The sequence below is a fragment of the Gavialis gangeticus genome, unplaced genomic scaffold (assembly GCF_001723915.1).
Source record: "Gavialis gangeticus isolate Ggan-Ray unplaced genomic scaffold, GavGan_comp1, whole genome shotgun sequence".
Classification (NCBI taxonomy): domain Eukaryota; kingdom Metazoa; phylum Chordata; order Crocodylia; family Gavialidae; genus Gavialis; species Gavialis gangeticus.
The window spans coordinates 13,552,129-13,577,542 of record NW_017728980.1 but is presented as its reverse complement, the minus strand read 5'-3'; the positions used below and the strand labels follow the sequence as shown (position 1 = coordinate 13,577,542).

Sequence of the window (25,414 nt, the reverse complement as noted above, 5' to 3'; positions counted from 1 at the left end):
TTTTTTTTTTTTTTTTTTTTTACACAAACACAGAGCTAAAAAAACTAATTTCCAAGTAGATCAGGTGTTTCTGTAATTTAGTAGTATACCTAGCTCACATATAGCAGCACATAAAATTCATGCATAAAAAACAAGCAACAAACATGAGAAGAATTGCAGACTATTATTGGTGGACATGCTTGTAGCAATTTAGCTTTTAAATACAAGAAATATCACCAGGCCTTTGGATTATGCTTTCATTGCTAACACTTGGAAAGAGTCTTATACAACAGACATTTTTTGGTCCAGATTTGAATAAACTCTCAGACAAGGAAGGACTTATTATGAAGCACTTTACAACCGTGGAATAAATGGAAGAAAAAAAAAAGAACACTTTTGATATTAACACCACATTTTTCTTTTAAAATAAAGGCTTCGTCTTATGACATCTTGCTTTCCAAGTCACCATTTCAAATTGTTGTATTTGTCTGCCTGAAAAAAACTATAGCATTGCTCCCTTCTGTTAGTTGGTACTTATTTCTATCAAGTAGGGCGTGTGGCTCTTCGGCAGGACGTGCTTTGGTTTATACGACGTACTTTACTGAATGCCTCTGCAGGAAGGGAATGCTTTTATTCAGGCAAACAGGACTTCAGCGAGTTTTGCAGCTTGCCTATAAAGCTTTGGCGACAGGGTGTTAAAGTGGAAAAGCTGACAGGGGGAAATGCAAAACTGAGGTCTGAAAAAAAGCCAAGAGGCTGTAAAGTCTCCTCTACTGCATTTAATTGAGAATTGTAGCTACTCCCATTGAGTTGTATTAAAAAGTGGTTAATTAAAACGAACGGAAGTGTTTCTTCTGTTACTGATGCCCATTCAAGTTTTTCAGTTAATTTTATCCTTATTTTGCTTTGCATTTGATTTCCATTCTCATTATTTATAGGCTAGTACTTACAACAAGACACAACGACCATGGGTCCTGCAACGTTTCTCATTTCTCACCTCCTCCCTATCGATGATGCCAGCCTCAGCCCCTGCCTGCCTCTCCCATCGACAGCTCTACACCTGCCTCCCCACACTAAGGCAAGAAATGTCAGACCTGGGCTTCTCTACAAGGTCACATTTTAGTCCTTCCTCAGGTCCCTCTTCTATCTCAATGTCTCACAAGAAAGTAGCTGCCTGATTATGGCTGCTATGGTGGTCTTTTGGTATAACCTACGCAATCTTAAAAATAAAAGCCAGCCCAAGACATGGCCAGTTACACCCTTGGTCGCTTTGCCTATATGCTGTATTACTTCCCTGTATCCATGGACCCTTCCCTATATCCACTGTCCAGATTAGAAGGAAAGATGGAGGCATTGTGCTTCCTTTTTTCAATGTCCATTAACATCCAAACTAATGTGCATCTTACTCGCAAGATGCTTCTCAGACTAGAAACCACCTACTACCACCACCACCAGCAGGCTCATCCGGGTAGCTTTGGTAGTCCATGCTGTGTTACAGAACAGGCTAAGGAAAGACTGCCTTGAGACAGACGCATCAGACACTAATCTAAAAAGCAAGTAGCCTCACCGCGATCCGTTCTTCTCGTTGCTTCCTCAGTAGAGCTAGTATTTCATCTCTTCTCTTGGCCTGGGAGGAAGCATATTTACCATGTCAAGTGCAAGGGGATTTAATTGAATTCAACTGCAGTTTGCAGATTCAAAAGAAACCCTCCCTTTCTCAGAGCTGAAAACTAGAAGGAATGCATAATAAGAGCAGAAGAAACTGCTTAATAGACAACACATTTTTTTTGCCAGAATCCACAAGAGCACAATGTTTTAAGACATGTTTTGGGGGGGTTGATTGTTGGTCTCGGGACACGGGCAGACAAGGTTCTTTGGGTAAACGTAATATCTTTTATTAGACCAACTAAATAGTTGGACAAATTGTTCTTTGCAAGCTTTTAGGTACAACCCCCCTTCGTCAGACAGAGGGAGACTCCTGAAAGCTTGCAAAGAACAATTTGTCCAACCATTTAGTTGGTCTAATAAAAGATATCACATCTACCCAAAGACCCTTGTCTGCCTATGTTTTAAGACATGAGGTTTTTCTCCTAGGACTCTGCAGAGAGCTCTGATAAGACCAATCTTCCTTGATTCAGGATCAAGCACACAGAGATAAACCTGTTTACAAATAGTGAGCTAACAATATGTAAAACTACAAAAGTAGGAGTATTTAGGTTTTTCATCCACAACTTTTAATCATATAAAAATTGCTCAGCCAGAGTCCTTGAGTGGATGGCCCCTTTCATCCTGATTATATTTTTCTTGGAAACCCATTCTCTTCTTATCTATAAAAATGACTTAAAGTCAAAGCGTGAGATCCTGGTTCCACTGACATCAAGGTCAAGAGACCTGGTGGCTTCAGGGGCCAGGATTCCCCCCAGAACGTCGAACCATGTAATACTTTCAGATGCTTTTTCAATGAATGCTCTTTGGTCTTCTGGCTTATGAAAAGGTAAATGAATGTCCTGTTTGCCTTCAAAACTCCTCTCTCTACACCAGAGGTTCTCGACCTGTGGCCCACCGGCCACTCCTGGTCTACAAGCTCCATCCAAGTGGGCCACAGAAAGGTTATGGAACAAATCAAGAATATCTGTACTTGTAAGGCAAGACTACTGATCTTAAAATATGAGCAGTGTGCTTTGATTGGTAGAATAACAACAACAAAAAAAGTTTAAGTGGTCCACTGAGACCCTCAGCAATTTTCAAGTGGTCTGACCAAAAAAAAAAAAAAGGTTCGAGAACCACCACTCTACACAATCTCAGTTTGAAAAGTAGAGTGACTGCATGAGAAACAGTGCTTTGATTACTATTTGCATCAGTTTGCCAGTACTTTTGTTTCCATGCCCTGATATCAATCAAACTAACTTGCACGTACCACACTAGACTTTCGCTACCTGGAAAAAAACAGCAGGATGGGGAAAAGCTATCTGCTTAAGCTGGAGAACAGCATATACAGTCATTCTGAAAAGTAGTTTGACATTCCAGTAAGTATTCTGGGAAATCCCTACAGCCAGTACAAGAGAAAAAACAAACCTCGGCAGATGAAAAATCCCAAGATATTCTCACTTTGTAAGTATTTTGGCATTTAAACCCAATGATTACCAAATGAAGGAAATAACCAGACTTGCAAACCCTTTTCTTTAACCAGGACCCACATCATTTACCATTTTTCCAGCACTTGAATTGAGGCGAACAAGGAATTCTAAGGAATTTCACCTGCCCTGGTTAATGCAGTGGTAAAAGCACAGAAATCAGCCTCCTACAGCATTCACCAGGCCACTAATGGAAACAAGCAAGCCGAAGTGGTAGCTGTTGCAGCAGGGCAAAATGAAAAAGGATTAGCTGGCACCAGACACGTTCCAGCAGTTAAGGCACGATGCTCAGCACTGATTTAGGATTTAATACAAACAAATCTGCTAGTGGTTATCAATGGGAAGTGAAAAAAAAAAAGAAAAAAAATACAGCGAGAGGAGAGAAAGAGACACTCAAAACCCTTTAACAAACCATTGAGGATATATATCTAGATCTATACATCTCCACTGCAGGATAACCCAGGCATAAGCAGCAAAGCTCTGCATACGTCACTGTGTCCTCACAAATGCTGCGCTGACCTCTGTGAGCTGTTAGACTTTCTGGGGCATAATCCATGGGTGCAGCAAACTGAGCCACTCAGTTATTACTTTTCCAGTGAACTGTGAGAGTATGCATCTGCCCTGAAGATAGATCCTCAGAGGTTTCTGTGATGGGCTCGTCAAAGTCTTGCAAGAGTTTTGTAGTGTGATAATCATCAGTACCATGCCTGAATGAATATTTGATGTGATCTACGCTCTGAGCACTAATTCAGAGATAAGGAGCTGTGGAAGACAGACGGCCGAGACAAACATGGAAAGAAGAGGAAGTGGCTAGAGCAAAAAGCACTGTACAGCAATATTCTGATCTATTCGGACAGGCCAGGCAGCCTTACATTAGACACACTGATGTAGGCTGATTTCTTGGCATGGCTATGCCTGTCATTTCTTAGTTAATCACACACTACTCTATCCTTGTGGGAATGAATGAATTATAGATAAATCCACTGCAATGAATGTTAGAAAGATACCAGCTATGTTTCTGCACATGTTACTCTAGCTTCATGTAAGCTAACTGGCTAATTAGAACAACCGTTTATAATAAATTACCCTCTGAGTTTGAGAAATTACAGTATTATAATTAACATCATTTAGCTTGCTCTTTTGAAAATACTGACTCTCTTCCCTACTCAGGGCAGACCGCCCTTTGCAGAGCTAAAACTTCCATCCTTCGCTCTCCCCACACAGGAAGAGTGACCATGTAGATGTGAAAAGAAAATGCTACAGTTGTCTAGCAATATCTTTATTAGATTCTTCTTCTTCCATTCAGTGCGTTCATCATCATTTCCCTGGACTGACTTGAGGCGGGTAACCTGTCTTGCAGTTGTATAAAGTAACTGTTTCATTGAAATGAAACAGCTCTGCTTATGACTGAATGACATGCAAAGCTGCGCAATCCTGATTTTATCTATTGTTGGAGAATTTAAAAAAAAAATGAACCGAGTAATCAGCAAAAAGGCCTGCTACTCTGTTAATCCCATTTTCAGAAGAAAGGCCTAATGGCTGCTAATGGATCAAATGCATTACAGGGTTATTAATTGGAAAGAGCAGGACTGCTGACTTGCTCCAGAGAAACTGCAGAGCTCAGCACCTTTATGCACCTACCACAGATTGCTTTCTTCTGGCCTCCTTCCCAGGCCTAGAATATAAGCTTTTCATTTAAAAAAAAAAAAAACAACCACCAAACATTTTACTAAAATGAGGAAAATATACTGTAATTACAGAGTAAGACTGGCAACCTTATCACAGTATTGAATGTTTGCCTTTGATTTAGATGCCTGGGATCAGCTACGTGGGAAATATATGCAATATTAATTCGTCAGTCATATTGCCGCCAACTGCAAGAAAAGTTTCACTCTGCAGAATGTATCGGCATCTAGAAAGCCAAAGCCTAGTCAGCTTTTAGTCAATATATGCAAGTGGTGTGTGCTCCCATGTGACAAGTGCCTGAATAATTTTCTAATATGGCAGCGTGACTGAATCGCATAATCCCAGAGTGTATAATTAACCATTTAGAAAAGGGTTATTTTAACTGATTAAAAACCCAAATGAGGGAGATGACTTGATGCAGAGTTGCTAATTGTTAACGCCTTTTGCATTCCAGTGGATCTCTAGAGCAGTGGTCTCCAAAGTGGGGTGCGCAAGACAATCCATTGGGGTGCGGGAAGAAAATATTAGAACTTCTATTTATATAAATATACATATATTGGGGGTGTGTGCTCAAAACTTTTTTACTAATGGGGTGAGCGAATATAAATAAATATACATATATTGGGGGTACGTGCTCAAAATTTTTTTTACTGATAGGGGTGTGCAAATATAAATATACATATATTGGGGGGGGGGTGCTCAAAAATTTTTTACTGATAGGGGTGCGCGATCAAAAAAGTTTAGAGACCACTGCTCCAGAGAACCAAGGAGCCCTGTAAAAACCCAAGGTGGGGTTGGGCCTGAATAATGCAAAAATACACAAGATACAGCCTCTGCTATGCAATGCCCCCTCCCCGTGGGCACAGTCAGGAGGGCAGGTGTGCCAGCGCTCAGCTTCGCAGGGTCAGAAACAGCAGCAGGACCTGGGGCATCCTGCACCTTGGCTCTCCAGCACGACTTAAAGCAGTCTCAGGGATGCTCTAAGCCCCACTGGATAGGGATGACCCCCAAAGGGCCGGTTCAGAAGCAGGCTTGCTGGAGCAGCGAGGTCATGAGCAGGTGGTGCTGAGCCACCTATGATGCCTCTGCATTACTGGAACATGCAAAGTGAATCCCCCTCTGTCCATCCTTGCCCATGCCAACCCTTTTCCACCGGGCAAGCAGGGGCAAAGGTTTCCCCTTACCTTGTTGCTTAATCCATAATATTTAGTATATTGGTTACAGCAGCATTTCCTATAACATGCTGCCTCGCCTACCTCAAATGTCCTACTCTGCATAACCTATAGTGTATCCTACCTAATCCATTTGTGCTTTCAGGTGCAGAGACATTTGCATGTCACACGCTTTTCGTGCAATTTGCATCCCTCACACTCTTTGAAACATAAAAGCCTATTAAAGCAGAAATGAAAGTTTTCTAACTTGTCTGAATACTTTAAAATGTGCCTCTAACCTTGCAGTTTGTACTCACTTCACTTTCCGCAACTGTACTTCACCCACCAAGTGCAACGCATTTGATGGTAGCGTTGCAAACCCCATCATGAAACAACGGTTTTACTGCAGCAGGATAATTAGTTTTTAAACTCGGATGAATGTTGCCTCAGAACTCTAAAAAAGGCGGAAGTGCTTCATTATTTGCAAATTTATGCTTTTAATAAAATGCACTATTTGTCTTCCATGCTCCCAGATTTACTATGTAATTTCATTATCCCAGCTCCCCCCTTGAGGGGATAATCAGATAAAAAGCCTTCTATGCGGATGATAATACTATATTTGTTTTATGGCTCCAAACAGACTTACAAACTGCATACATCTAATGGGAGCGTGCAAAGTTATGTGGCCGCACACGCAGCAAGAGTCATTTTTCCCTCGAGATACCATGGGATTTCCTTCACGCGCAAAATAAAAGAGTTGATTTGGGATGAATACAAGCTGCCTTTTGCCACAGGCTGTTATCAGAGCAACAGCAGTGACTATATATATTACAAAAAAAGACATCACTATACAAATTTTACTGCTTTCACTCTGGTATCAAAAGCCTTCAAATATAGCAGGAGATAAGCATGATGCTGGGAAATAATGGTGGGGACCTGGTGTGTTGAGACCACCATTAAAGACCTACTCGGGCACACAAGCTGTCTTTACTGAGGTGAATGTGGTATGTACTTGGTGTCTTAGCAGTAACGAAGGAAAGACCTGGAATGAATTATACTTAAACATTCAAGGGACTCCATCAACTTAAATATTGCGTCAGCCTTACTGGCTGTTTCTGGGTTCATTTCCAAATTCCCAAACCCCAGCACATCAAAAACAACATACAAACAGGGAAAGATTTCCCTCTCCGAGAACAACTATATTGAGTAGGGTTTGGAGACAGTTCTGATAGCCGCAGAATATGAAAAAAAACCCCAACCTGTTTTCACAAAATGTTAATGTTTGGCCCTCCTGAGAGGTGCAGGAACTCTCTACCCAAACACCTTGTTTCTTTACATCACGATGTTAGCAGCTGAGCTCCAGCAATGCAGATCTATAGTTTATTACAAACCTATCCTCTCTGATTTGCTGGGCACAAGGGCAGGCTCTGTTTTGTGCAGAAACAACAAAAAGTAGCCTAATCCACACAGGATTGCCATTCTGCAGTTGGTGGAGAGGAAGAGGACACAGTATTGATATGACCACCCAACCAAACGTGACAATTGCTAGCAGAGTCTGGGGTATTCTGCATCCTTACATCCTCCCTTGCCATCAGATCCCATTGATATGCCTGGCACCCTTCTGAAGATTTTACCTTCTGAAGATACTTTTCCTTTTCTTCAGCTTTCTGGGCTTCCAGGAGGATTTGTTCCAGCTCTAGATAAAACAACACAGTCAAATGACTACACGGTGCAGAATCAAGCCAGTGATGACATACCCAAGCACTGTAATGGTCATCTGGATCACAGCTAGCTCACTATGAGCTCCAGTCCTCTGGTGCCCTGCTCTTCACCTTGTTTTACAGAGGGGTGGAAAGGAGCTACAGGGTAATTTGGAGTCAGGGAGTGGCCCACAGGTGCCTGATATCAAGTATCAAGACATAGCCCTGCATCTCATGAGGCTTAATCAGGATAAGTGCAAAGTCCTGCACACAGGATGGAGCAATCCCCTGCACCGGTACAGGCTGGGAACTAGCAGCAGCTCTGCAGAAAAGGACCTGGGGGTGACAGTGGACAATAAGCTGAACATGACCCAGCAGTGTGCCCTTGTTGCCAAGAAGGGTAACGGCATCTTCCCTGCAGGGGGGCTGCAAAGAGGACGGAGCTGGGCTGTTCTCCGTGGGGGCAGAGGACAGGACAAGGAGCAATGGGCTCAAGTTGTAGCAAGGGAGGTTTAGGTTGGATATTAGGGAAAACTTTCCCGCTAGGAGGGTGGTGAAGCACTGGAACAGGTTGCCTAGAGAAGCAGTGGAGTCTCCACCCCAGGGGGTGTTTCAGACCCAGCTCCACAAGCCCTGGCTGGGAGGATGGAGCTGGGGCTGGGGCTGGTCCCGTTTGGAGCAGATGCCCTGCCCGCCCCAGTTCAAGTGCTCTCCCGGGCACCTGGCCACGCTCGCCCAGGCGTAGCCTGGGACTCCCGCCCCCGCAGCCGGGCACTCACCGTGCCGGGGCACCAGGGCAACCGCCTTCCTCCCTGCAAAGCGAGATGGTGTTAGCTTAGCTTCCTGCCCCGAGCCCCCCACCCCGGCTCTGGGCCCCATCCCCAGTGCCTCTGGGGCACGCGCTCACGGGGCTCCCGGGGTGCCGCCAGGCCCAGGCGGGACTCGAGCAGCGGCTGCAGGGTCACGGAGCTCCAGAAGGCCTTGGCCAGGCTGGTGTCATGCTCTGCCGAGCCCGCGAACACCAGCGGCCCAGCCGCGGCCTGGCTCCAAGCTGCGGGCCACCGTGTTGCCATGGAAGTCGCCCAGCCCAGCCCGGGCTCCGCCCCCTTCTGTGGAGGCCCCTCCCCTCAGACCCTGGCTCCCCGCATGCCCGGCAGCTCTTGGTCACACTCAAGGGACACTGCCGACCCTCCAGGCCTGCCCTGGAGTCCCCAGGAATGAGAGATCAAGCTCCAAGGGACAGCTGAGAGTCACTTTGGGGTAAACGATAGGGCATTGGGTAAAATAAATATGAAACATTGAATCCAATCCATGCAACGTGCCTTTGGCCTCTTGACAGTCTATGCATCATCATCCCTAACTGATCTACGCCGGCACATGGACGTGCTCGTGCTGTGTTGTGGGCACATTAGTGTTTTGGAAACCTCCAAGAGTAGAGTCAGACTTGGCAGCCTTAGCCCTGAACCCCCCAGGCCGCATGTGCCAGAGCCTGCCGTAAGCTCCTGGGGCCCGGGCACAGATTTGCCCCTGTGGGCAGCAAGTGCTGGGAGGAGCTGGCTGCCGGTGGACTCCAATGGTGCCGTAACCTCGCCCAAGTGGCAGCCGGGGTCAAGGGAAAGCCTCTCACCCTCCAAGCAGAGAACAGAGGAAGGAAAAGGAGAGGAAGCCTCACTTACGACCTACTTTTCCTCTACAGAAAGCCCTGCAACTTCTGCAGCTAGGTCTGCAGCTCGAGGATGGGACTCTTACCTCTTTTGGCGTTTTGGTTGATTTGGGAGCTCTTGGCCGCCAGAGATGTTACCAGGGATCGCTACGTGGAATTGCTCTCGTCGATCCCCATAGTCAACTCAAGACCCATCAGAGAGCCGTGGTAGAAATCACCCTCGAATGGAGGGATTGCCACAGCTTCTGAGCAGCACAAAAACACTTGCTCTGCCTGATCTACTCACACTTCACCCCAAATTGGGCAACGAATCTGCCCAAGTGACCCTGAGTCTGTGTCCAGGAGCCTGCCCGAGACGGTCCGACCGCGGCTGCGGGTACACGCTGGGCTCTGTTCGAAAGCAGCTGCCATGCCTTGTTCTGCAGACTTGGCAAGAGCGAGTAGGCAAGTCGCGCTTCCCGTCAGCGCTGCCAGGCTGGCTACAAAACCAGCATAGACAAGCCCTGAGGGTACGGATCCACACACCATGTGGGAGCACAGGTTTCTGCCATGTGCAATGCGGGGGCATTCATGTATTGCTGCTGAAAGCGTAACTTTAGCTCTCACTCGGGTGTTGCAGAGCCAGCAGCTACTCTCAGCTTTCCGCAGCTGCCAGTACAGGAGTCTGATTTAAACCAGTGAATTACAGCCAAGATGCTCCACGTGCATTACCAACCCCATGAGCCAGCCAGCTCCTCACAAAGCTGACACTTAGCTGAACTATACTTCGGCAGCAGCAGCAAACCTGAATCACATTGGGGGATTATAAAATAAAAATCCAGGTTTCTGATGAAGTGTCAGGCTTCCTTGAAGCAGTAAAGGAGCCAAAGGCTCACTGAAGTCAGCAAGAGGTTTAGTTGAGTGAAGAATGTCAGATCTGGCCCAAAGCAGACATGGAAATCAGGCCCCAGGGCTCCTGGCTCTCCTCTCGGTGCTTCTCTGGAACAGTAGCACGGCTATCGATCGAGCCTGCACCAGGTTATTGCTTCCACTGAAAAATTATTTCCTGTGGCTTTTATTGGGCTGCTTCTTTCTTTCCTTTTGGAAAGTTGATTTCCATCAGTCCATCTGCTTCAAATAAAAGTAGAAATGTTTTCATATAGCTTTGAATTTGAGAGGAGCATTTTTATGATATACAACTCTCACACACGGCTCCAGGCAAGTGAAACAATGTCATACAAAGGGACGGGGAGAATCAAATTCACTAGTTACCGAAAGACCAGGGGGAGAGCAACAGACTCGGGCTAGCAGGTGTATTTATATTTTACATCAGGTAGGGACACAAGCAAACAACAGGCTTCGTAGGACCTGGCAGTTCTTGTCCTAACCTTTCCTGTCCTGGGAGTGGAGCTCAGCACTGCATGCCCACGGTGAGCTTTGCTACCATCTGTCCATATAAAGCCCCTCAATAAGGAACAAAAGCCTGTGAGGCAATTCATATGCTTGATTGTAAGCTCTTTGTGGCAGGGACTGTCCTTGTGATCTATTTTCAGGCAGCGCCTAGCACAAAGCAATCCTGGTCCTATGGCAACGCAAACAGTACATAACAGCCACCCCCCTGAAAGGATTTTAAGCTGGATTCCAGTGTCACTTCAACGGGTGTAAATGGGGAGTAACGCGCTTGAAGTAGCAGAGGTGGGAGGTAGCAGCGAGATCAGAATCAGACCGTACACCAGCAGACACGCTGCCTTCTGTTTTGCGTTTTCTTTCTGCATCCAAATGTTGCCACGCATCTTCAGATGTAAGCACGTGCCTCCCTTTTGGGAGCGGTGAAACAGCTGCGCCACATTGGCTTGACGGGGAAGTTGACAGCATGTGCGTGGTTAAAGGCAAATCCAGCCTGCGCGGTTGGCTCTGCTCTGGCCACGCACTGCGACGCTGGTCAAGCTGCCATCCGTGCGGCTAAATCCCTTCCGCATTCCTGGCTTCCAGCTAGCTAGATGCAAGACAGACCTTTTTACCTGGCTGTGTGGTTAGTGATTGTTGCCTTTTGCAATCAGCTAACTACACTGCCTAGCAACTAGGCTGAGGTACAAGATAGCTCTGTTCCAACATTTTGTAATTGTTTTTTTTAACTAAGAGTGGGTCTTGTAATTAAAATATGGCACCAGGTAGTCCTAATAAGCTGAGCTGAGCTTTCTTCCTTATTAATCCTTAGAAGTTCAGCAAAGTCGATCAGATGGCATATTGCTAAGGTGGTAAAGGCCCCTACCCTTTTTTTTTTTTTTTTTTTAAAGTGTATTCAAGAGTATGTATATCCTTTAATATTTTTTAGTTTCTTAAATAAGAACCAATGCCTGCATGGAAGCAATCTTCCTATTAACACACAAAGAAAAAGAAACGGCGAGGAGTCCAGCACAAACGTTCAGGGCTTCAAGACAATCTTTAAGGTCAGATGAACCAGACTTGAATTCTTTGCTCTTAGGATGTTCCTTGGCCCAGGCTGAGAGCACAAAGGACCGTATGTCTGAAGTATTTTCATCAAGCCAAAAACCCTGAACACAAGTGACATCTTTGCTCCACTGAAACCAATGGGAATTTGTCCATCCTTTGCTGGACAATGGACATTTCAGAAAATTAAGCAGCAAAAACCCCCACAAATGCCCATTTCAAGCCGGGCTCCAGGAAGTCACCAAGGGAGGCAGGTCTCCATGCTGGCACCGGAAAGCAAGCAATTCTGTGCCTTGTTTTGATGGCAGTGAAGTTAGTGATTGCCAAGGGACTGACACAATCAGCTAACTACACTGCCTACAAACCAAACACTACTTCGGTGATGGGAGGTCAGCAGCCAGACCTAGCAAAAGAAAACCATCTCTAATCATTATTCCGTCACTTGCTGAATTCCATTCAGTGCTCCTGTAATGCAAACAGTTGCACATTTTTAGGATTATATTGCTAATTACACCCGGCCCCAAAAAATTACACCAGGAGTAAGTTAGTGTTGATAAGTCCAACGTGCAGTTGGTGCAACGTGTGGATGCTGTAAGAGGCCAACAGAATCAGTGGAATATCATCCACAGCAGAATATACACAATAAGGGCCAGATCCCAAGCAACCTTGTAGGCGTGTCTTCTTCCCTTAAATTTAGAGGCCTGTCCTGGGAGGCTGATGCAAATGGCGAGGATTTGGCCCCGAGGCCTTCCTATACAATGACCTCAGTGATTTCTGTGTGCAATCCAGATGTCTCGGCAGAGGGGACCTACAGCCAGCCAGAAGGAAATGCTCGGTATAGGGCTGTGTCTGAACTCCTGCTCCCTCCAGTTCAGAGCTGCAAAGGATGTACTTTCATCATCTTGGCATGGAGACTGCTCAGAGGGGTGGTAACTCTCTGAGTCAGGTGTGCATAAAGCAGGGGCAGCACTTCCAGTGCTTGCTTAAGTGCAGGTATTGAGTGGGGCAGGGCAGGGAAGGGGGTCTTCTTCTACCCAACAGCCCTCTCTGCCCAAGAAGCCCAACTCATCCTGTAAAGAATCAGACCCACATCTCTTACTTCCCAGCAAGATGTTCTGACCCCCAGGTTGGCCAAGTGGGCATCAAGAAAACAAGGTTTCCATAGCGAAAGGGAGTGTGACTGTAGCCCAGTGGTTAGGGCACTCCCCTAGGACAGGTTCTGCTCCCTTCTGCCAGGCCTGGCAAAATTTGGGCTCCTCCAAACACTGATCTGCATTGCAACAGAGTTTAGACAGGCGGCTGGTCTAGATTGCTTCTGAGCCTGTGCATGGTTGATCTTGGGTTGCTCTTTATGACTTAAGGGCTTACTTCCTACTTAAACCCTGTTTAAGGATCTACACAGTCAATGTGGACCTGGCCTGAAAAGCCTGACTGCAAAACCCTTACACATGTTGGTCAATCTCTGACTCTAAGGGGAGTGCATGCACCCACAGTGGAAGAAAGCCTCAAAAGTGGGGCCAAGATGAAATGTTTGAATGCAAGGACCAGCCTACATGCTTATGACAAAGAGGTAGTAAATTCTTATAAATCAATGGGTTGTAGCCGTCTGTGCATTTCTGCTGGGACCCGTGGAGTTAATAAAGCTGGCTCGATGTATCCAAATTGTGTAGTTCCCTGTTAAGGGCTCTTAGATCACATTCTCAAATGCAGTACTTATGTCTTTTTTAATATTGGCAGAACTGCCGCAGTTTTTTACTTTGCCAAATCTCTAAACTTCCTAGAACCTCTACTGATCTCCCCACTTCTCCAAAACGTTGCAGAAACAGAGACGGCGCTTGAAGTAAAACCTCAGGCTTCAAAGACTTCATTAAAACACCACATTTTCTAGCAGAGCAGGAAGGATCTTAAATAATTAAAACTAAATTATGCTCATCAAATAAATGAACAAATTCTATGCAAAGTGCATGAGGCGGGGTACCTCGGCTGATTGCATATGCATTTGCTCATGCCTGTTCATTTTCCTAGGTTGCTAATTTCTGCAACCAGGTAATTTATAATGTGTTCCTTGATTCGTAATGCAATTTCCACACAACCCATACTCTATCTGAGCTGCACATATAAAGTCCATGTTTAAAAGGTATTCTAGTAGGCTGTGCCTTGCACCTTATAGAGATCTATACACCTAATAATGCAGTAAAAGATATTAGGTCTCTGGCTCTTCTTAATTTTACAGTAAGACAAGACATAGAGCCAGGGGAATTACACCAGGCACGATTTGGCCCGCCAAGGGTGAACCTTGACAAGTTACCACCCCTAAACACATCAGGCTCGTATGGAGCTTACCTTGCAGTAATCCTGATGCTGAGGCTTGCATTTCTAACAAAATACTTCTTGGAAGCATTTCAAAGGCTTGCACTGGGAGGAAAAGATGTATTGGTCAGTCCTACTTTATTTCCCCATTTTAAATTTCTCTCCCTTTTTCAGCCAGTAGCACAGGCAGCCATCCATCCTCAGACTTGTAAAGGCCAGCTGGAGGTCTTGGGACAACCCCAAGGCCAAAACGTCCTGTCTCTACCCTTACGTCTCCCAGGCTAGACTGTCCGCAGGCGTGGTTATGGGTCAGCCCCAGGCCTGCACCTTTGTATACGCTCTGTTGTCATGGCCACTCAGGTGGGGCTTGCGAGTGGAGGATAGGTCGCTGCTCGGAAATGGATGGCTTGAGTTTACAGCAAGAGGTTTTATTGTGCAAGGAGTTTCCATGGATAAAACAAATACAGAATGCAGACCGAGCCAAGAGAGCTCACCTTCAGTGCCCTGGCTGCTCCTCAGGGCTCATGTACCTTTAGCATATTCTGGGCCTCAGTAACAAACATTGCTATTTAGGTACATTCACCCTTGCTCCCATGGCCACATTTAGCTTCCTAGTCTATCAAGCCCCGTTCTCCAGCCTGCTGGGGCCTGGCTACACGGGACGGTGCAGAGCCATTCAGAGATACCCAAGATTGCTCTGACCAAGCCTGCTCAGATACCAGAGGCAGTACAAAATACCCCTCCCTGCCGTCATGGCTCCCTGGGGAGAAGTGGGCAGGCAGGAGTCCCCCTTCCTCTGCCAGCAGCATTTTCACTCTTCCTCTCCCTTCTCAAACCTAACCTCCTCCCCAGGCTCCTTCTGTCTCCATCACAGTCTGCCCATCTCCAGGTCCTACCTAACCCACATTTCCACTGGCCCTGGCATTCACTGCTCATTGCCCCTTGGCATGTCCTACCCACTCCATGGCCCCATCTCCTAACAGACCCTCTCTCTCTCCTCCTTCCCAGCACTATTTCCCCTCCTGTCATCCCGTACCCCCAACCTGAGATTGCAGCAGAGGTGTCCAGGACAGGAGGCAGGTGAGTGAAGCCACCTTGCAGGAGCATGGCACTAGCCATGCCCCTTTTCTTCCCTGCGGCATCCTTCATACCAGGCTGGCAGCAAGGGAGCCAGAGCAGGGCTTCCTGCTCCGCATCTCCCCTTAGTACAAGGGAGGAAGCACTGTAGAACGTAATAAACATGCTCCTTGCTGCTGAATTTGGGGAAGAGAGCTAGAGGGTGTTGTGCTCGGCAGATGCACGTCCCAGGGGCAGGCTGGGGTTGGAGACACTCAGGGTAAAGAAGGACTAAAGCTTTTAGGCACCTCATTGTGTTCAGGGCTGCACCAGAGGTAATCTGAAGGGGCCCGATTTCCCAGGAGCACTGGGCATGTCCCTCTGAGCAGCAGGCTTTTGCAAAATCACAGCTGGGAAACATTTAATAGATCTCAGCAAATTGTTACATTACTCTAGCAGGCTAAAATATGGCACAAAGCCCCTTTCCAGATTAGGTTGACTGGGCAAACACCGCATGTGTTTCTTGACTGTTCAACACAGGCTGCATCAAACCTCACATTTCCAGTTTCCAGAGACACCAGGCCACAACAGAAGTCTTAGCATCTCTTGGTATCTAAAGGATTAAGAGCCTCCATCAGGCAAGCAGTGCTTGCTCCCTATTTTGCACCATGACTGCAATTAATGTTATAAGAGGCCATTCAAGGCTGCAACAAACTTCATGAACAAGTCCAGTAAGAGCCCCTGTAAGCCAGGAAAGACAACAGTTCCCAGAGATGAGGATACAACTGAGTCTCAACTCCACAGGGCAGGGAACTGGGTCATACCACCCTGGGACAGGACATACACCCTTGAAACAAGGTGGAATCAGTTATACCTTGTCTTGCACCATCTCCGTCCCATGCTGGCTGAAACCTGCTCTCATCCCTTGCACTGCATGCTTTCCTGTGCAACCTGAGCAGCCCCACAGAGTTGGAATCAAAGGGCACCTGAGTCGATGGGGGTCTCTCCTTTGACTGCAAAGGGCTCTGCATCCGGCCTGCTGCGATCGGTATAATGAGCCTGGGCACACCACCATCTTCCTAGATCATAAAGTCCAGCACTTAGGATAAAACGTGTATCTAAGAAAATCATCTGCCATACCCCTCACTCATCAAATTACTGCCTAAGCATTAAGCATGCAGGCTTTAATGGGAAATTGTGATTAATTTCTGAAATAAATGCCCACAAAACTCACTGAAGTGAGCAGGCCCAGGCAGTACCTATTAGTATATTCTCAGAGGAAAAAAAGCTCTGTCATTGATCAGCACATTGAAATACTCAGTTTATGGCTTTGATTGAAAATTAGTTTCTATGCTGGCTTCAGCCAGAAAGATTTTTGCAACAAGATCATCTCCTTACATGAATTTGTCCTGCTAACGTCACACTGCCCAACACCATCACCTTACCTCACCGCATCAGAACACACCTAACCCAGCAGATCCCTTTTGAACCTGTAGCAATTAGTATTATTGCACATTTTTGTACCTCAAGTGCTGCCTGAACAACGGGCTGAAATGCAGCCAGGGCCGACGATTGCAAAGCGCCTCTTCTCTAGCAGGGTTTCATTCATTCCTCACCAAGGAGGGTTCTTCCTGCAGGACGGCTCATGCCAATTGGCTGGAGATGCAGATCATTAGTGATAGTTCAGACACCTTACCTGCAGTGGGGAAGCTCCCATTCATCCCACTTGTACGGGCAGACGACCCAATAAACCAATGGCAAAGGCTTGATCCCAAAGAACAGATGTTTTCTTTTGAACAAAGTGTGCAGAACAGGCAGGAGGAAGGCTATTTCAGGCAAAGCGGTGTCTGCTCTATCGTTTAGCAACAGAGCTGGTAAAAGAGCAGAACTGCAACATCCTACTAACCAGCAATGTGGTTAGGGAAACAGTTCTTGTTCTTGGTTTGGCCTGCAGTTACTAGAGAAACTGAGCGACTCTTTTCCCTCTCTGGTTCATGCCTAGGCTTGCCTGGTAATCAGGGAGACCCATATTTTAATCTAAGTAAGAATGCTTGGGCTGAGTTAGGGACCCAATCCAAAGCCCATCAAAGTCAATGGACAGATTCCCACTGATTTACATGGGCTCTGAGTTAGGCCCTTTGTGCCCAGGCATTGGAATGCAGATTTTTCTTTTTGACATCAATTCAAGAAATCAAGGAGCAAATGACTCCCCTTCAGCTCATACAACTTGTGAATCAAAGTATCTGGCTATTCATCACATTCTTCCTCTTTGCAAAAGCCCTTGGATTTAGTGGTTTCTGCTCAGGTGTGGATGGAGCATGTCGGGTGTTGGAGAATATTTAAGGCCATTGCCCAGTCCATCTTCTGTTGGGAAATTCCTTTCAAGCTTTCTCCCTGAAGCTTGTTTCCTTAGGTTTTCAATTATCCAAATAAATAGGCATCTCCCAGAAGTCAGTCATGACAAATAGCTTCATTAGAAATCATTAGCAGTCAACCAGTTTGACTAATTAGAAAATGGAGGTTTTCCTTGTCAATGAAATGGGAAGCCTGAAAGCTGGAAACCCTATACTTTTACAGTTTCTGTTCACTGGCCTCATGAACAAAACCATTTTTGTATTCCTGTGTTAGGGAATCATATCAAAGGAATTCGGTCACAGAACTTTTATTGCTTCATATCTAAATCAGCCATGACCTCAATATCTGTAGTCATCTCGATGAGTAGGAAGCTGCTTCGTCATTTCTGTTGGACATATGCTGTATGAAGTGGCTGAGTTCAGCTATTAATCTGGGTCCAAGTCCTGCCTTGTGGGCTGCCACTGAATAGGACCTTATCCCATGAATGGTCTCATTGCTGCGAGTCCTCAGTCTGGTTTCTCCGGTGAAGAGTTTGTTTACAGCTGATTTACGGTTGTACGTTAGCTATCAGCAGAAATCGCTGAACAAAGGGAGGTGGCGTGGGGACTCAGCTGCCTGTTGGATTGTCCTTTGTAGGACCCAGGCACTTGATTATTCTGCTGCACTATTTCATAACTCCCAGGGCTTGCCTAGACATGTTGAAGAAAGTAATAGCCAGGAGACGGTTCAAAGTCCCATCAGCTGATATGCTTCACCAGCCCGCATGGAACTGCACTCAACAGGGAAGTGGGAAAAAAGCAACCGAGGGATTCCCAAAACCTAAGATCAGCTCAGGCACTGAAACCGGTGGCAAAACCTCTATTGACCGCAGTGACGCAGGGCTGAAGCCTGTACTAACATGCAATTTCTGTCTTTTTTAGGAGGTAAATTTAACTTTCTTTTTAATACTCACTTTCAGTTCAAATAGTGTTAAATGTAACCTAACCCATCCTGATGATACTCAGTTTTATTCATTTGTGCTCCCCCAAAATGCCATCTCCTTGGCAGGGCGAGTGTTTTCCCACTGGACTGACATGATCAGCAATGATTATTACCTTGTTAATCACTACTGCACAATGGCAAAATGTACTCAACAAATAGTAACCTTGTTCCAAAGCATTTACAGTGAACAAGTAGGAAAGAGCCATCCAGGGCAAATACGGGGGGCGAGATACGCATTAGCATATTAGCATTGTTTTTGCCCTGCATGCTAATGCGCAGTAGAATTAGGCTACTGCACAGTTAGCGTCTCGTGTAGATGCACCCGCTGTTCCCAATGGGGACCTGTGCTGCCCGTTGGTACTCATGTGACCAAGCGAGGCAGAGAGAAATGAGTTAAGGTAATTCTCTTCTGCCACAATCATGGCTGCTCTTGTTCTATGCATCAGCCTGCGGAGTGACACCTCCACAGTGGGCCTGACTCACAGCCCGTTGGAGTCCATGGGAATCTTTCCATTGATCTCTGTCAGCTTTGGATCAGGCCTGTTGTAGCCAGGCAGTAATAATCTTCAGAGATGGGCATGAATAATATGAGAATAGAGAGGGATTACAATAAAAGGCATGCAGAGCATACATCTATTATGCCCACAGCACCTCTGTAACAGCTCCAAAGCTCCACTTGTGAACTTTAGTGTCCTGTACTAAGGATGAAACAGTGCTGGAAATGACAAGTCATAAATGATCCTGGATATTTCTCTTGTGACATCTGCTGAGCATTAATGTCAAGTCCTAGAATACATCTTTGTCAGGAAAGTGAGTAAGAAATCAGCGCTTTGCGAAGGTTAAGCTCTGAGCTGCAAATACCAGCTGCGCATATACAACTGAATTTCTCCTGTGATAGAAGTAACAGGAAGAGGTTGATTCCTGTGACTAGCAATCTAGTACAGTCCGCTCGTACTTTTGCATCTGCCTATAATGTGGTGCTCTGCAATGCCTTGGGACCTTTAATCAGAACCAACCCACTATAATCCAGCTTAGGGGTGGGGGATAATGATCCTATTTGTTTAAATCACTTCTCCAGCAGGTTCCATTAGTGTAAGTACCAAAGAAATATAGCAGCAATTTTCCAACAATTCTTTCTTGTTTGTGAAATGTTTCCTAAATGATGACTGTTGTTAACGATGCAAGCACTATATTCCCATGAGTAAAAGTTCCAATATATGATAATACATTAGCAGGATTTAACAATTATCTCTTTCTGCAGCAGTCCATTGGAAAAATGCTGAGTGAGTTAGCTTTCAATCTCTGCCTGTGGAACAACAAACTTGAAGAGACTGAGCTTGAAATAAATGCCTTCTCATGAGAAGTGCTATGTAGGGGCTTGCGATTTGCCCAGCTGAGAGTGCTAAATCCAAGCTTGAACTGCACTGGCAGAGCTGCCTGTGGGTACAGTGGGACTGGAATAGCAGAAGCATTGCCGTTCAAGTTCACAAGTCATTGCAGTGCTATTCACAGAGGGGCAGCAATAAATATTGAGGTCAAGAGTGAGTTTGTGGACACCTGAGGCTTGGCTCTGGCTCATATGGTCAGCCTTATTAGCATTTATACCAGTCACTGATAACATTTTTAAAAAGTGACTATTTCCATAAGAGCAGTTTCCACGAGGAACCTTTTCTGTGACATATCATCAAACAAAAGATGTTTAAGAACAAGGAGAAGCTGATGGGGTCATAAGTTGTGTCTGCAGGATTTACAAAGGGAGCCATTCAAACCAGAAAATTAAATTACCCATCAGAGGCTTGCCATTTTAAAGCGATTTTTAATCTTCAGAATCCAGTTCAGCCCTCGGGCATGGACGTCCGGTTTGTGACAATTGGGCATAAAGGTGCGTGTTCGTGAATTCTTCCCTATTGCGCATTTTGGTTTGCAATGTGCCCAGGGCTCAGTAGGAAATGAAATTCCTTACAGATTTTGCAGCTAGAGACTAATACCCCCCTAAAAAATCCTGTAGGGAATAAGAGGTGTTCTACATAGTAACGCATTGCAATAATTTCCTGCAATCTAACCCCAGTTCTCTAGCAAGGCTTGCACTGATATCTCTTGCCCTTTTATGTTGGAAGAAAAAAGGGAAGAATGACTCATGCCTTGCCTATGCAACAAGCACAATCTCTGTTTGTCATTACAGGCTGTTGTGTGCATTGTGGGATGCGCACTAGGGAAACTTATAGTTAAGATGTGGGCCTAGGATACTAGAGAGGGGTTCAATACCTGTATTTCCCAGAGATGATTTTTTTGGAAGATTTACTTCATCTTGCTGTCCTTTGGTTTCTCTATCTGTAAAATGAAGAGACCACATACCTGTCTAAAAAGGTATTAGGAGCTTTCATGGTGATGGAAGCCTAGCCATTGGGGGGAATAGCAAATGGGAGAGCAGAAGCTTCCCCCCCCCCCTTTCTTTTTTTTTTTTTTTTGCTGCTACGTGCTTGATCAGCCTTTGTAGTGGTGCAAAAGGAAACTGATAGAAAGCAAGGAAATGCTTGGGACAGATGGGGCAAAAGGAATTCAGAAGAACAAAGCTGGGCATATAATGCAGATCTGGACCCCAGTCCCTTAAAAGTGCTTGTACACTTGCATAGATCACCTATCCCACTGATATAAATGGAAATATTCACATGTGTGAAGGTAGGCGTGCCCATAGACCTACATGACTGGGCTCTTAATTCTTCCAGTTACTACACTTTTTCAAATTAAATCTAGACAAAGAACATGCTAGCTGCTGATCTGTGACTGTTTTTTTTTACTTGGATTGTACCTGGTGTCTGACAGTGCCAAGGTAGTTTCTGGAGATGTTAGTACATCTCAAAAGGATCAAAAGAATCAGCCTCCTTCTCCATAAGGCACTGGCTAATTATTGCCCCAGTCCTCAAACAGTGAAGAACTTACATTTCAGAAAGTGCCTTCTTCAAAATGAACCTCCAGTGATCTTCACCATATTTGTGAAAATGTTTTAGAAAAATCAGCAATACTAAAGTGTATTAAAAAATCTAAATGATGACAAGCACTGGTAATGATAAAAAACCCCAGTCGTTTAATTTTCAAAGACAGGATGATTAATTTGCAAGCTATCTAAAAGGCAAGCAGCTATGCTGTTTTAATTCTTTAGCAACTAGGAAGGATAACTCCAGTGATTAATTATTGACACTGGTATTGCTTTCTTTCATAATGTAAGAAATTCACCTAAACTCTAAATAAATGTGTATAAGAGCACTAGATTAACATGCCTAAAATAAAATGTAGCATTTTAAGTACTTTAAAAACAGGACCTAATATATACTGAAAACAAGCAAATTGAAATCAGCTAGCTGTCTTCCCCTAATGGAAGGCACCTGCTCAGCTGTTAAGCTCCCTTAATTGCTAGTTGATTTGCAATTCTACATAAACCTGAAGCCAAAGCTCTTAGAGGAGAAGTAAGGAAGGGGTTGACTTTGTAAGGGTAGGTGGTCTCCCTAAGTGGGATGATGGTATGTTTTTTAAAATGGTCAAGCAGTTTTAAGTATGTATTGTAGTTCTAGTGTACCTAAAAGTATGGTGCTTTTTAAGATGGTTGCACTTCTGCTTGCTCTGACTTGAAAGGCTCTTATTTTAAGTCTAACCTCCACCCTTTGGTTTTATTATATGAACTCTATTGTTATAAGGTCCTTGCTGCCTGAAGATTAATGAAACTTGTTTCAAGTCACAGGTTTCTCATCCTTGATTTTAATGCTGTCTTCTACATGGAATAGAGAAAGTACCTTTCAATAAAGACCTGTTCACCACTCTAGTATGTATTTGAGCACTATGCTATCAAGGTGACTAACAGCTTTGCAATGGCAGACTTACTAGTCCTGTATTGTCTACTTAACTCTAACTCCATGGGGTAGAAGTCTCTGAAGAGGCTTATAAACAGGCTCCACCAATATCTCAAGATGGTACTCCAGGAAGGCAAGAAGCTAGCTCTTATAACACCATAATATTTATGTGGTGTTTTTTTTTTTGTTGTTTTTTTTTTTATTGCAAGTCAGACTTGGAAACTGCTTCACTGCAATCCTTCCTTCTTAAGGCAACTGTTGCTACGTGTATAATTCCTGAATTGCAGGGACAAAAAACACTTGACTTAAGATGCATACATTCTGAGTGTTTCAATTAATCCTTAAAAAAGAGAGAGGCTTAACTGATGATTCCTGATATGGGGTGGCAATGCTATAACTAACTGAAAATGGAGAGCCAATGAGTTGCTAAAGTATAGTTTCTCTAACTAGTGGGACTCCCAGTTTCCCTGCTTTTCTAGGGTGGCTAAGATCTTCTTGCTATAGCTTGCCTAGACCATCTTTACTTAGTAAAGTTTTGACTTTGACTTTTTTTTTAATGTTAAGGTCTTGTATATGAGAGAGAACAGATACTCTACTTATCTCCATCCACAGTGATGGTCTAGCAACTGGAAAATCCTCTACTCTCCATTTAAAAAAAAAAATGAAAGATGAAATTGCTGCCACAGTTGTCTTCATCACAAGGTTGGTGAAAAAACAAGACAAACTGAGCAAGCATACAACTGAGAAATTTGCTGCTAAGTTGACGACAATCCTGTTTGAAAAGTACAAGAACCACTGGTACCTAGACAACCCATCTAAAGGACAAGCCTTCAGGTAAATGACTCTGGCCTGTTTCTGCTACAGAGGAGGAAGCAGGCCTGGGATCTAGCAAAGTAACTGGGACTAGATAAGACCTAGATACTGGTAGTGTGCACACTGCTCCTAGACTATCCAGCCTAAGAAATGGATAGACCTAATACAGGGGGAAGCAAAGCAAATGTTGCAAACCCTGAAAATACAATTTTTATTTTCTTTATTTATTTTTTTAAATGAGCATTTCCTATTGAACTTGAGAGGAATGAGTGATTGGAGAATGGAGAAGAGCCACTAACCTGTGCCTGGGTGCACAACAGGCTATACCTACACCTTGGCCATTCAAGTAAAGCTCTTCTGCCCATGCATGAGAGATGCTGTAGTGTGAACCCCTAAGTGCTTACTCTCCTTAAGGAGTACAGTAACCCTGGATCACTCTGGTGCATGTAATTCCTAAGGCGTACTGGGTCTGCAATGATCACCAAGCATGTGTGAATAGCCACAGTAATATCTGTGCTGATACAGATCATGGCCCCTGCAAAGTCTGCAACCTTGAGCTAAAATAGCCATCAAGTCTGCCTGAAAGGTGTCTCCTGCACAAACAGGATTAACTCTGCAATGAGTACTAGTGCTACAACCTACCACATTCCCTCCTTCACTCCTGTGGTTTCCTCTCTAGGTGTATAAGGATAAACCAACACCAGTCGAGAGATCCCGTCCTGGAACAGGCTTGTGCTGAGAGCAATGTGGACTTTGAGAAGCTCTGCTTGCCACCAGAAATGACCATATGGGTTGATCCATTTGATGTGTGCTGCAGGTGTGGCCTGAATGGGGTGACCAGTTGTAGGATAGCTTGTCTGTCCCTCTGTTTTAATGTATGGCTTTTGGGGGCTAGGGGACTTTGGGCACAAGTACTTTCTCAGGCTAAACTAAGAATGGGGTCTCCAAACTTCTGGAGTTCCACAAGCCTGAGCAACTCTTGAGCAGAAGGAGTTGTCCTCCAACTAGTAATATATTACTAGTGTATTGGTGTTTTGCTTCAGCAGAGAGCCTGCTGATATACCAATAGACAACACCCTTTGTCTCGGTGCTGTCATGGTGCTTCAGTAGGAAAGACAACTTTGAGGGTTGAGTGCGAAGGTGGCCCCATACGTGGCTGTCAGTAGGTCTCAAAGTCTTATGCTTAGGAGAAATTGGGCAAATGCTTCCTCTTGCTCCTAGGTATGGTGAGAAAAATCTGCCTTTCACAATTGCTCACTTTGAAGGAGAGGAGGACCGAGAACTCTCCCAGCGCATCAGCCAGGCTGTTGATCGAGCAACACCAGAATATCCTTCTGGTGCCTCCTCGGATGAGGAGGGCTATCGCAAAGAGCCCAAAGCCATCCCTACAGTCAGCAATCCAAACAGTGTCTACCAGGTAAGATGGAGGGTTGGGATGTGCCTGCATGGTGTCCTGAGAGAGGAAGTGGTTAGTCTGATCAAAATGACTTGCTGGGGGAAGGGATGTTAAAGGATGTGGAGATTTGCTTTATGCTTTTCCCCTTCCTGGTGGTCTCCCTTATCAGAGTGGCAGGCTTCCCGTGCTCATTGATGCACCACCACCCTCGCTGTAATACAGAAATAGATCACTAACTTGGCCTGGGGGCCTCTTGACACCTGCTCTGCTGCTGTTCTTAGTTCAGTGACTACTGCAAGCTACCCACGCAGTCATGGTCCCAGTATCTCCGTAGGAAGACCTACATGACCGACAGCCTTCATCTGGCAAGTGCTTGCTTCCCCCAACACAAGGGCTACAAAGTCTACAAGCCAATGGCTGCCTTTGCTGGACCACGTGTGGATCGGTATCACTGGGTCAACACCAAGCGATAAGGCAATTGCTGCAACGCTCGTGGGCCACAATGACAGACTGGGCAGTGTATGGGAGGAAGCCTGCCTCGATGAAACCTGCATGAGCTGAAAAGCACTCGGCTTTCTTTATCTTCTCCTGTCTCTCTCTTTTATACTTCTCCCTCTTTTATATGCCTGAGACTTCAAGATTTTTTTTTTTTTATAATTAAGCTAAGATTTTTAATGTATTTTTTATAAAGTCAAGAGATCCTGAAAACTAACTTGCAAAACTCTATTTGTAACTTTAAAAAGGAAATGCCAATACCAATAAATAAACTTAGCTATGCTTTTAAAAAGTATTATCTGACTTGTCACCAAGTGTCTAAAGGGTGAAAGCCAAAAAAAAAAAAAAAAAGGCAAGTGCCAGCAGCTTTCAGCTAGAACATGCTAACATAGCTCCTGTGTTTTTTGTATTGAAGGCAAC

General features: G+C 45.0%; 1 protein-coding gene and 1 long non-coding RNA gene across 2 annotated transcripts; one reads left to right on the top strand and one right to left on the bottom strand.

Annotated features, from left to right (window-relative positions):
• Positions 1–60: 60 nt before the first annotated feature.
• LOC109292821 lies at positions 61–14,539 on the bottom strand. The gene is made up of 5 exons (XR_002096186.1): positions 14,087–14,539; positions 9,400–12,146; positions 8,430–8,462; positions 7,585–7,646; positions 61–1,606 (listed from the first exon to the last, which is right to left on the bottom strand). It is a non-coding gene; the product is annotated as an uncharacterized LOC109292821 (long non-coding RNA).
• Positions 14,540–21,921: 7,382 nt separating this feature from the next.
• BTG4 (BTG anti-proliferation factor 4) lies at positions 21,922–25,096 on the top strand. The gene is made up of 5 exons (XM_019508736.1): positions 21,922–21,935; positions 22,903–23,124; positions 23,783–23,920; positions 24,325–24,520; positions 24,781–25,096. The coding sequence occupies exons 2-5, from the start codon at positions 22,952–22,954 to the stop codon at positions 24,970–24,972; spliced, it is 699 nt and encodes a 232-aa protein (XP_019364281.1). The 5' UTR covers positions 21,922–21,935; positions 22,903–22,951; the 3' UTR covers positions 24,973–25,096.
• Positions 25,097–25,414: the final 318 nt, after the last annotated feature.

What these genes read in the sequence shown, in the direction of transcription:
- BTG4 (XM_019508736.1), top strand. Translation starts at nt 22,952, where the DNA reads ATGAAAGATGAAATTGCTGCCACAGTTGTCTTCATCACAAGGTTGGTG. An exon ending in TCTAAAGGACAAGCCTTCAG is followed by an intron (nt 23,125 to 23,782) that starts GTAAATGACTCT and finishes TTTCCTCTCTAG; the next exon opens with GTGTATAAGGATAAACCAAC. An exon ending in ATCCAAACAGTGTCTACCAG is followed by an intron (nt 24,521 to 24,780) that starts GTAAGATGGAGG and finishes TGCTGTTCTTAG; the next exon opens with TTCAGTGACTACTGCAAGCT.